Source organism: Micropterus dolomieu, linkage group LG09, assembly GCF_021292245.1.
Source record: "Micropterus dolomieu isolate WLL.071019.BEF.003 ecotype Adirondacks linkage group LG09, ASM2129224v1, whole genome shotgun sequence".
NCBI lineage: Eukaryota > Metazoa > Chordata > Actinopteri > Centrarchiformes > Centrarchidae > Micropterus > Micropterus dolomieu.
In genome coordinates, this window is record NC_060158.1 from 3,987,010 (window position 1) to 3,998,587 (window position 11,578).

Genomic DNA, 11,578 nt, shown 5'->3' on the forward strand with positions numbered 1-11,578 from the left:
ATAATGTAAAATGACAGATGTTCCTCACAGAACCACAGGAGTCTCTTAAATAATGTGACATGACTGTGACATTCCTCACAGAACCACAGGAGTCTCTTCATATAAAGTGACATGACTGTGACGTTCCTCACAGAACCACAGGAGTCTCTTACATAATGTGACATGACTGTGACATTCCTCACAGAACCACAGGAGTCTCTTCATATAAAGTGACATGACTGTGACGTTCCTCACAGCACTACAGGGGTCTCTTACATAATGTAAAATGACAGATGTTCCTCACAGAACCACAGGAGTCTCTTAAATAATGTGACATGACTGTGACATTCCTCACAGAACCACAGGAGTCTCTTACATAATGTGACATGACTGTGACATTCCTCACAGAACCACAGGAGTCTCTTCATATAAAGTGACATGACTGTGACGTTCCTCACAGAACCACAGGAGTCTCTTACATAATGTAACATGACTGTGACGTTCCTCACAGAACCACAAGAGTCTCTTACATAATGTGACATGACTGTGACATTCCTCACAGAACCACAGGAGTGTCTTCATATAAAGTGACATGACTGTGACGTTCCTCACAGCACTACAGGGGTCTCTTACATAATGTAAAATGACAGATGTTCCTCACAGAACCACAGGAGTCTCTTAAATAATGTGACATGACTGTGACATTCCTCACAGAACCACAGGAGTCTCTTACATAATGTAACATGACTGACATTCCTCACAGAACCACAGGAGTCTCGTACATGATGTAACATGACTGTGACGTTCCTCACAGAACCACAGGAGTCTCTTACATAATGTAACATGACTGTGACGTTCCTCAGAGAACCACAGGGGTCTCTTACATAATGTAACATGACTGTGACGTTCCTCACAGAACCACAGGAGTCTCTTCATTTAATGTAACATGACTGTGGCGTTCCTCACAGAACCACAGGGGTCTCTTACATAATGTGACATGACTGTGACGTTCCTCACAGAACCACAGGATTCTCTTCATATAAAGTAACATGACTGACGTTCCTCACAGAACCACAGGAGTCTCCTACATAATGTAACATGACTGTGACGTTCCTCACAGAACCACAGGAGTCTCTTACATAATGTAACATGACTGACGTTCCTCACAGAACCACAGGAGTCTCCTACACAATGTAACATGACTGTGACATTACTCACAGAACCACAGGAGTCTCTTCATGTAATGTGACATGACTGCGAGGTTCCTCACAGAACCACAGGGGTCTATTACATAATGTAACATGACTGACATTCCTCACAGAACCACAGGAGTCTCTTACATGATGTAACATGACTGTGACGTTCCTCACAGAACCACAGGAGTCTCTTACATAATGTGACATGACTGTGACGTTCCTCACAGAACCACAGGGGTCTCTTACATAATGTAACATGACTGTGACGTTCCTCACAGAACCACAGGAGTCTCTTCATATAAAGTAACATGACTGTGACGTTCCTCACAGAACCACAGGAGTCTCCTACATAATGTAACATGACTGTGACGTTCCTCACAGAACCACAGGAGTCTCTTACATAATGTAACATGACTGACGTTCCTCACAGAACCACAGGAGTCTCCTACACAATGTAACATGACTGTGACATTACTCACAGAACCACAGGAGTCTCTTCATGTAATGTGACATGACTGCGAGGTTCCTCACAGAACCACAGGGGTCTATTACATAATGTAACATGACTGACATTCCTCACAGAACCACAGGAGTCTCTTACATGATGTAACATGACTGTGACGTTCCTCACAGAACCACAGGAGTCTCTTACATAATGTGACATGACTGTGACGTTCCTCACAGAACCACAGGGGTCTCTTACATAATGTAACATGACTGTGACGTTCCTCACAGAACCACAGGAGTCTCTTCATATAAAGTAACATGACTGTGACGTTCCTCACAGAACCACAGGAGTCTCCTACATAATGTAACATGACTGTGACGTTCCTCACAGAACCACAGGAGTCTCTTACATAATGTAACATGACTGACATTCCTCACAGATCCACAGGAGTTTCCCACACAATGTAACATGACTGTGACATTACTCACAGAACCACAGGAGTCTCTTACATGATGTAACATGTCTGTGACGTTCCTCACAGAATTACAGGGGTCTCTTCCATAATGTCACATCAATGTGACGTTCCTCACAGAACCACAGGAGTCTCTTACATAATGTAACATGAGTGTGATGTTCCTCACAGAACCACAGGACTCTCTTACATAGTGAAAAATGACTGTGACGGTCCTCACAGAACCACAGGAGTCTCTTACATAATGTAACATGACTGTGAGGTTCCTCACAGAACCACAGGGGTCTCTTACATAGTGTAAAATGACTGACGTTCCTCACAGAACCACAGGGGTCTCTTACATAGTGAAAAATGACTGTGACATTCCGTACAGAGCCACAGGAGTCTGAGATTTCACTGTGATAAATGCTGGTATGACAGAACCCTAAGAGCCGGTTCCCTGTGTGGGTTGACGGTTCTACCCCGCTCTGTTTCTCTGTTCCAGACTACAGACAGAATGGGCGGGACTTTCACAGCTCCACCCTCTCAGTGCCAGAGCAGGTGTTGTCGTCCAATCACTGCTCTCGATCCGATGTTGTCAGGATGAGGTCACGGTCGCCGAGCCAGCCGCCTCCTCAGAGGTAAGCAGCCGTGTGTCTTTGTGTGTTCACGATAAGATTCAGACGGTCTGAGATGAACTGAGATCAGAGGACAGAACAGGATGACAGGAGACGAGGTCAGGTGTTAAAGGAATGATATGAGAGACGGTGAGATCAGAGTCGCCCTGACGCAGTGAGATTAGATTAGATGAGAGGTGATGAGATAATAGAACATAAAATCAAACAAAATGACAGTGAGATCAGACTGAAGAAGAAGAGACACAAAATGATATAATGAGAAGAAATGAAACCACCTGACTTGAAGCAGGATGAGGTGAGACGAGAGGAGATGATGGGAGTTTGTGTTGGGGGACACACATTAATCAGGGGGTCGGAGGGTTTAACAGTTAATTTCCTGCATTCTGGTGAATCTTTCTGATCCAGTTTATGGTGGAAATGTTTTTATTTCTGTAAAGGGAAACTCAAACTAACCCTCTAACAGAATGTAAGTCAGCTCTGCTCTCAGATCAGTTTCTCCTGTAGACCAACTTTTTTAATGTCTGCTGAGTCAGGGTTTAGTCTTCCCTCCTCTTCGTGTCTTTGTTTGGGGAAGTGACCTCTTTAAATGTGACTGTGGCTCCTTTTCACCTCAGTGAGAAATTAATTCATTTTAATTCAGATAGAAACTCCTGGACTGGCACCTGTGTTTCAGCAGCTTTTCTGCTCATGTTCAAACTAAAATTATAATATTACAAGAACAAAGTTGTAAGTTAACAATGAAGCCATAATATTTTAAGTCTACCTGCCCTATACTCTGCTTATGTGGTAGTATCCCCTTCACACCGTCTGAGAGACTTTCTTGGTTCCTGTCAGAACGTGTGCTGCAGCATTCTGGATCAGCTGACGAGTCTTAATGGACTTTTTCAAGCAGCCTGATAATAAGGAATTGCAGTAATCCAGCCTAGAAGTAACAAATGCATGGACTAGCTTTTCTGCACCATTTTTAGACAGGATGTTCCTGATTTTTGCAATGTTAAGAAGGTAAAAAAAAGGTGGTCCTTGAAATTTGCTTTATGTGAGACTTAAACGACATGTCCTGATCAAAGATAACTCCAAGATTCCTCACAGTGGTGCTGGAGGCCAGCATTATCTTTAGATAACCAGAGGTGCTTGGGCCCCAGAACAATAACTTCAGTTTTATCTGAGTTTAACATTAGAAAATTACAGGTCATCCAAGTTTTAACTTCCTGAAGGCACATCTGGAGTTTAGCTAACTGATGAGTTTCATCTGGCTTGATTGATAGATATAATAGAGTATCATCTTCATAACAATGAAAGTTTACAGTGTTTTCCTGGTAATATTGCTTAAAGGCATATATAAAGTGAAGAGGATTGGTCCCAGCCAGTGGTGGAAAGTAACGAAGTACAAATACTTTGTATTAAGTAGTTTTTTTCTGTATTTGTACTTGAGTATTTTTAGTTGTTGCAACTTTTACTTTCACTTCGCTACATTTCTAAGTCAAATAATGACTTTTTACTCCGTTACATTCTGCAGGAGACCTCATTACATTGTTATTATCGTGAAAAGGAAGAATAGTGTGCAGCCACCTGAATAGAGCAGCAGTAAAACACATGTAAAATAGATAAAGCTGACCTGGTGCGAATAAGCTTCGCCCAGCTGATGCAACACCGACACACGCAGTGATAGTAATCAAGTCACTTTCGCGCAGAGCTGACAGGGCCCCACCTCACTTTCCTGTCAAAGGTGAAAGCGAGTGTTGAGACTTTGACAACTTTGATGAGAAGATGAATCGGTACTATCCTGCTGGCACGAGAAGAGAAAAAAACTGAGCAGCAGTGAGGTAAACTTGAGTCTGATGTCAGCAGATAACAGTGATGTTAATGTGCAACTGTAGTGAATCTCTCTACTCTCTGTCCTGCTAACCAGCTGAGCAGCGCATCTCTGGTCTGTCTGTGTCTTGGTTTGACTGTGACTGAACAATGTTAGAGTGAAATACAACTATTTGTTATATTTGATAAACGCCAACAGGCCACAGTGTTTATAAACTGCAGCTCAGAAAAGATAACCATGTTGTGTGAGGAAATGGGTTCAGTCTCTGGATATCGGTAGAGACAGCCGAGTCTCTGGATATCGGTAGGGACAGTTCAGTCTCTGGATATCGGTAGAGACAGCAGAGTCTCTGGATATCGGTAGGGACAGTTCAGTCTGTGGATATTGGTAGGGACAGCACAGTCTCTGGATATTGGTAGGGACAGCAAAATCTCTGGATATCAGTAGAGACAGTTCAGTCTCTGGATATCGGTAGAGACAGCCGAGTCTCTGGATATTGGTAGGGACATCGGAGTCTGTGGATATCGGTAGGGACAGTTCAGTCTGTGGATATCGGTAGGGACAGCACAGTCTCTGGATATCAGTAGGGACAGCAAAATCTCTGGATATCAGTAGGGACAGCAAAATCTCTGGATATCGGTAGGGACAGCAAAATCTCTGGATATCGGTAGAGACAATTCAGTCTCTGGATATTGGTAGGGACAGCAAAATCTCTGGATATCGGTAGAGACAGTTCAGTCTCTGGATATTGGTAGGGACATCGGAGTCTCTGGATATCGGTAGGGACAGTTCAGTCTCTGGATATTGGTAGGGACAGCACAGTCTCTGGATATCAGTAGGGACAGCAAAATCTCTGGATATCGGTAGGGACAGCAAAATCTCTGGATATCGGTAGAGACAATTCAGTCTCTGGATATCGGTAGAGACAGTTCAGTCTCTGGATATTGGTAGAGACAGTTCAGTCTCTGGATATCAGTAAGGACATCAGATTCTCTGGATATTGGTAGAGACAGTTAAGTCCCTGGATATCGGTAGGGACATAAGAATCTCTGGATATCGGTAGAGACATCAGAATCTCTGGATATCGGTAGAGACAGTTCAGTCTCTGGATATCGGTAGAGACAGTTCAGTCTCTGGATATAGGTAGGGACAGCCGAGTCTCTGGATATTGGTAGAGACAGTTCAGTCTCTGGATATTGGTAGGGACAGCCGAGTCTCTGGATATTGGTAGAGACAGTTCAGTCTCTGGATATTGGTAGGGACAGCAGAGTCTCTGGATATTGGTAGGGACAGCAAAATCTCTGGATATCAGTAGAGACAGTTCAGTCTCTGGATATCGGTAGAGACAGTTAAGTCTCTGGATATCAGTAGAGACAGTTCAGTCTGTGGATATCAGTAGAGACATCACATTCTCTGGATATCGGTAGAGACAGTTCAGTCTCTGGATATTGGTAGGGACATCGAAATCTCTGGATATCGGTAGGGACAGCAAAATCTCTGGATATCGGTAGAGACAATTCAGTCTCTGGATATTGGTAGGGACAGCAAAATCTCTGGATATCGGTAGAGACAGTTCAGTCTCTGGATATTGGTAGGGACATCGGAGTCTCTGGATATCGGTAGGGACAGTTCAGTCTCTGGATATTGGTAGGGACAGCACAGTCTCTGGATATCAGTAGGGACAGCAAAATCTCTGGATATCGGTAGGGACAGCAAAATCCTGGATATCGGTAGAGACAGTTCAGTCTCTGGATATTGGTAGGGACAGCAAAATCTCTGGATATCGGTAGGGACAGCAAAATCTCTGGATATCGGTAGAGACAATTCAGTCTCTGGATATCGGTAGAGACAGTTCAGTCTCTGGATATCGGTAGAGACAGTTCAGTCTCTGGATATTGGTAGAGACAGTTCAGTCTCTGGATATCAGTAAGGACATCAGATTCTCTGGATATTGGTAGAGACAGTTAAGTCCCTGGATATCGGTAGGGACATAAGAATCTCTGGATATCGGTAGAGACATCAGAATCTCTGGATATCGGTAGAGACAGTTCAGTCTCTGGATATAGGTAGGGACAGCCGAGTCTCTGGATATTGGTAGAGACAGTTCAGTCTCTGGATATCGGTAGAGACAGTTCAGTCTCTGGATATAGGTAGGGACAGCCGAGTCTCTGGATATTGGTAGAGACAGTTCAGTCTCTGGATATTGGTAGGGACAGCCGAGTCTCTGGATATTGGTAGAGACAGTTCAGTCTCTGGATATTGGTAGGGACAGCAGAGTCTCTGGATATTGGTAGGGACAGCAAAATCTCTGGATATCAGTAGAGACAGTTCAGTCTCTGGATATCGGTAGAGACAGTTAAGTCTCTGGATATCAGTAGAGACAGTTCAGTCTGTGGATATCAGTAGAGACATCACATTCTCTGGATATCGGTAGAGACAGTTCAGTCTCTGGATATTGGTAGGGACATCGAAATCTCTGGATATCGGTAGGGACAGCCGGGTCTCTGGATATCGGTAGGGACAGTTCAGTCTCTGGATATCTGTAGGGACATCACATTCTCTGGATATCGGTAGAGACAGTTCAGTCTCTGGATATTAGTAGGGACATCGGAGTCTCTGGATATCGGTAGAGACAGTTCAGTCTCTGGATATTAGTAGGGACATCGGAGTCTCTGGATATCGGTAGAGACAGTTCAGTCTCTGGATATCAGTAGAGACATTTCAGTCTCTGGATATCGGTAGAGACAGTTCAGTCTCTGGATATTAGTAGGGACATCGGAGTCTCTGGATATCGGTAGAGACAGTTCTGTCTCTGGATATCAGTAGAGACATTTCAGTCTCTGGATATCGGTAGAGACAGTTCTGTCTCTGGATATCAGTAGGGACAGCAGAGTCTCTGCTGTGATCAGGACGAGATGAGGTTACTGGGTTCTGGAGAGGCGACTGTGGCTCAGGAGATAGAGCAGGTTGCCCGTTAATCGGCTCCTCCAGGCTGCATGTCGAGGTGTCATTGGGCAAGATACTGAACCCTGAATTGCCCCTGGTGGCTGTTCCACCAGTGTATGAATGTGTGTGAATGCAGATGTGTAGTGTAAAAGCACTTTGGTGGTTGAAAAGACTAGAAGGGCGCCATACAGGCGCATTTAAAGTTGGTTTAACCCCCAGCCCCCCCGGCCTCTGACTTCTGGTTTCTAGCGGTAGCCCTCTGTTCCCATTGTACCGGGAGGACGCCGTGCGGCTGCTGCGAGGCTCCAAACTGAGCCGGGCGTACTCCGATGCCGGCCAGTACGGCAGCCTAGAAAGGTAACTATGGCAAGACACCAGGATCACCTGGACACCGGCCAATCAGCACACAGTCTGCAGTACTGATTGTATATCTTGAAACAGTACTGGCAGTAGTATTGGTTTAAGTATTGGTTGATGTACTAGTGGAACTGAACTGTGTTTTAGTTCTGGCTGTGCTACTAGTCATACAACATATTTTAGTACCAATCGTAGTACTGCCATATCTACTTATAGTTATAGTATGTTATAGTAGTTATACTATGTCATGTCAGCTTTAGCAGTGTTTATTACTTGTTGTACCACTGGTTTTAGTACTGTAGTATTAGTTGTAGAACTGAAATCAACACTACTACCCTATTGGTACTAGTGTTTTAGTACTGGTCACATTGTTGTAGAACTAGTTGTAGTCTAGGTTATACCACTGCTTGTAGTACAGGTTTTAGTAATGGTTGTAGTCCTCGTAGTACTAGGTGTTGTACGGTTTGTAGTACTGGTTTGTCTGACTGCATGTCTCTGTGTATTTAGGAGTCCACTGAGGAGAATGTCTGTTGCCAATTCTCTGGACTCCCACGACAGGTACTGCAACCGTAGTAGTAATAATCTCAGTGGTAGTACTCAGAGAACTAGTAGTTGCAGGATAGAACTCTTCACCGTCTCATTTACATGTGTGTTTTTCTGTGTGGAAGATATTTTAACGGGCCTAACCAAACTCCCTGGACAACCCACATGATTAATGGGAGCTGTGAGGACTACAGGTAAGCCCAGGGGCTTATGGGTAATGTAGGGATAGAGGACCAATCATAAAATATGCCAGTTAGCACTCAGGGAGATTTACTTCCTGTTAGTTGTTGATCTGTCAGTTGGGGGGTCAGAGTTCGAAGGGGTGTAGTCAGGTAGTACAGGTGACACACCTGTAAGACTCGTCAGGTAGGAACCACCTGACGGTGCAGGTCAAAGTTCAGTCAGCATTTGGTATTCATCCTGTTCTGGAGTTCTTACGTGTTTCTGTTCTTCAGTCAGGACTTCATTCCTGACTTCCCCTACGAACCCGACGCCTATGACGAGGAACTTCTGAGGTAAACGGACAGTTTGCAGGATGTAGGTTCAGAGGCCAGTAGTCCTTCACGTCCTCCTTCATCCCTTCATCCCTCCATCCAAACTAGAGGCTTTTCTCAGTGCGTCCAGTTTAAATTTGTGTCCAAACTGGGACCGATCTTTTGATGTCACCACCTGAGTGGACTGAGTAAACGCACCTGGCCACACCATGATGAAACCTTTGGTTCAGAGTCGGTGTACAGGTGCGTTCACTCACCAGCTGAGCTCATGATGTCAGAACACAAAGTGATGGTTCTGCGTTCTGTGTTGAGAAAGGCCTTAGAACTTCCCTCTTTCGTCTCTCAGCATGTCTTGCTGAGCTCTCTCACTGAGGCCTTATGGGAAATGTAGTGCCACCAGGCTTTCTTCAGTTCTTCTGTGGTGTTTCTCCGTCCTTCAGTGCCTTAAACTTCCTGTTCAGCTGCCTCGCAGGTACGACCGGCCGACAGTCGTCACGGTGATGTGACTAACTGACCCCGCAGGTGCAGTGGTTGTCACAGTGACGGTGGTTGACGGTTGTCGTGGTGATGTGCAGGTGCAGTCGGGGGACGGACCGACGGGATTATTACAGTCGCTCTCGCTCAGCTGACCACCGAGCGATGGCGGACCGACCAGTCTACACACGCTCCCACTCCACTGACCGGACTGACTCCGCCCACCTGATGTCTGGACGCTCCGCCCCCCCCTTACCTGCCCTGACCAGGTGACCCACAGGCGACCACTCAGAAACCGGCTCCGCCTTCATGATATTTGCTGGCTGGTTCTGATCAGAGATGCATGATGTCTGCCTGAACATTAGCCACACCCATTTTCTTCTACCCCCTCCCACCGGCTTCCTGTGACATCACAGTGACATCACACCTGTTGTCTTTTTATATCGTGCTGGGTTTACATTCTTTAATTAACCCTTATTTTCCTTTTTGCACGTTTTGTTGCTTGTTTGTTGTTTCCTGAGTTGCAGTAGTCCCTGACCTTCTGAAGAGATTTACTTTTCTTTCTGAAAACAGATTTTTAAGTTTCCTCCAGATAAGCCTTGGTAGTGGAGTCGTGTCCTGCTGTGAACTCCGGCTGAAGCCAAACCTCCTCTGGTCCTGCAGACTTTGGTCTGTAGTGTTCATCTGTTCTCAGTCCAGTCAGAGAAAAATCTGTTCCTGCTCACGCAAGTTTGTTTTATTCAAATAGCACCGATTCAGAGAGAGCAGGAGGGAACACAAAGCAGCACAAGGCAAGTTCCACACAGAGACATAAAACGCACCGCTGGTAATGGTGGAAATAATACGAACACCGATACAGAAGGTAGCAGTAATGATGAGCAACTGTAGCAGCCACAGCTCCAGACTCCACAGCTCCAGACTCCACAGCTCCAGACCCCACAGCTCCAGACCCCACAGCTCCAGACCCCACAGCTCCAGACTCCACAGCTCCAGACTCCACAGCTCCAGACCCCACAGCTCCAGACTCCACAGCTCCAGACCCCACAGCTCCAGACTCCACAGCTCCAGACCCCACAGCTCCAGACTCCACAGCTCCAGACCCCACAGCTCCAGACCCCACAGCTCCAGACTCCACAGCTCCAGACTCCACAGCTCCAGACTCCACAGCTCCAGACCCCACAGCTCCAGACTCCACAGCTCCAGACCCCACAGATCCAGACTCCACAGCTCCAGAGCCAGAAACACCTGCAGGAAGTGATAGGAGGAGAGAGGAGAGGGACGAGAAAGCACAAGACTACCGGAAAGGGGAGAAGTTGTGTTAGTAACATGCAATAATGGGATGAGGTTGCATACAGAGGGAGAAAAAGTAAAGGAGAGAGGAGCTCAGTGCATCATGGGAAATCCCCTGGCAGTCTAGGCCTATAGCAGCATAACTAAGGGTTGGTTCAGGACTCACCTGAGCCAGCCCTAACTATAAGCTTTATCAAAGAGGAAAGTCTTAAGCCTACTCTTAAATGTGGAGATGGTGTCTGCCTCCTGAACCCAAACTGGAACCTGGTTCCACAGGAGAGGAGCTTGATAGCTGAACGCTCTGGCTCCTAGTCTACTTTTGGAGACTCTAGTAACCCTGCATTCTGGGAGCGCAGTGCTCTGGTGGGGTAGTAAGGTACTATGAGCTCTTTAAGATAAGATGGTGCCTGATGGTTACCTGCTTGCTTTCTCTTTTTAAAGGAACTAGTTTCTGTTGCTGATTGACTTTCATTTGTCACTATTATTGCATTGTAAATAAAAATTTATTTGGTTGTACAGAATCTGTTGAGTATAAATTATTTCTATTAGTATAATATTCTAACATTAAGTTCAAACTCATTTCATAGCTAGTGTGGTGTATAACAATTGTGCATTTGACGCATACAGTTTAACATAGCACTGTAGCAGCTGGATAGAGGATTAGTGACCTTTAAGGGGAGAGCAGAGGTCAGTGGTTACGTGGAGACTCAGACCCTTATCTGGTGTCCAACAAGATGTCTACACTTATCCTATAGAACTTTGCTCTTATATGGATTGGAGCCTTAGTTTGCAGACAGATACCTAAACATGTCCTATATAAGCTGTGTTTGATGTACAGAGAGACAGAGTGGCCATCGGGCTGGGTCTCTCTCCAAGCTGCTGCAGAGCTTGTAATTGATGCTGAATTCCTTGATGTAATAAACTTTTATGATCAAGAACAGTGTCAAGC

General features: G+C 45.4%; 1 protein-coding gene across 9 annotated transcripts in view; it reads left to right on the forward strand.

The window, feature by feature from the left end:
- The window catches only part of LOC123976846 (regulating synaptic membrane exocytosis protein 2-like), a 47,361-nt gene that overhangs the window by 26,575 nt on the left and 9,208 nt on the right, over window positions 1-11,578 (forward strand). For 3 of the 9 annotated variants that reach the window (XM_046059215.1, XM_046059223.1, XM_046059216.1), the window contains 6 exons: window positions 2,580-2,715; window positions 7,721-7,828; window positions 8,336-8,386; window positions 8,497-8,565; window positions 8,827-8,886; window positions 9,441-9,608. In XM_046059215.1, the coding sequence (XP_045915171.1) occupies window positions 2,580-2,715; window positions 7,721-7,828; window positions 8,336-8,386; window positions 8,497-8,565; window positions 8,827-8,886; window positions 9,441-9,608 (592 nt within the window). The remainder of the gene's footprint in view (window positions 1-2,579; window positions 2,716-7,720; window positions 7,829-8,335; window positions 8,387-8,496; window positions 8,566-8,826; window positions 8,887-9,440; window positions 9,609-11,578) is intronic. The other 6 variants (XM_046059222.1, XM_046059224.1, XM_046059217.1 and 3 more) reach the window with 5 other exon arrangements.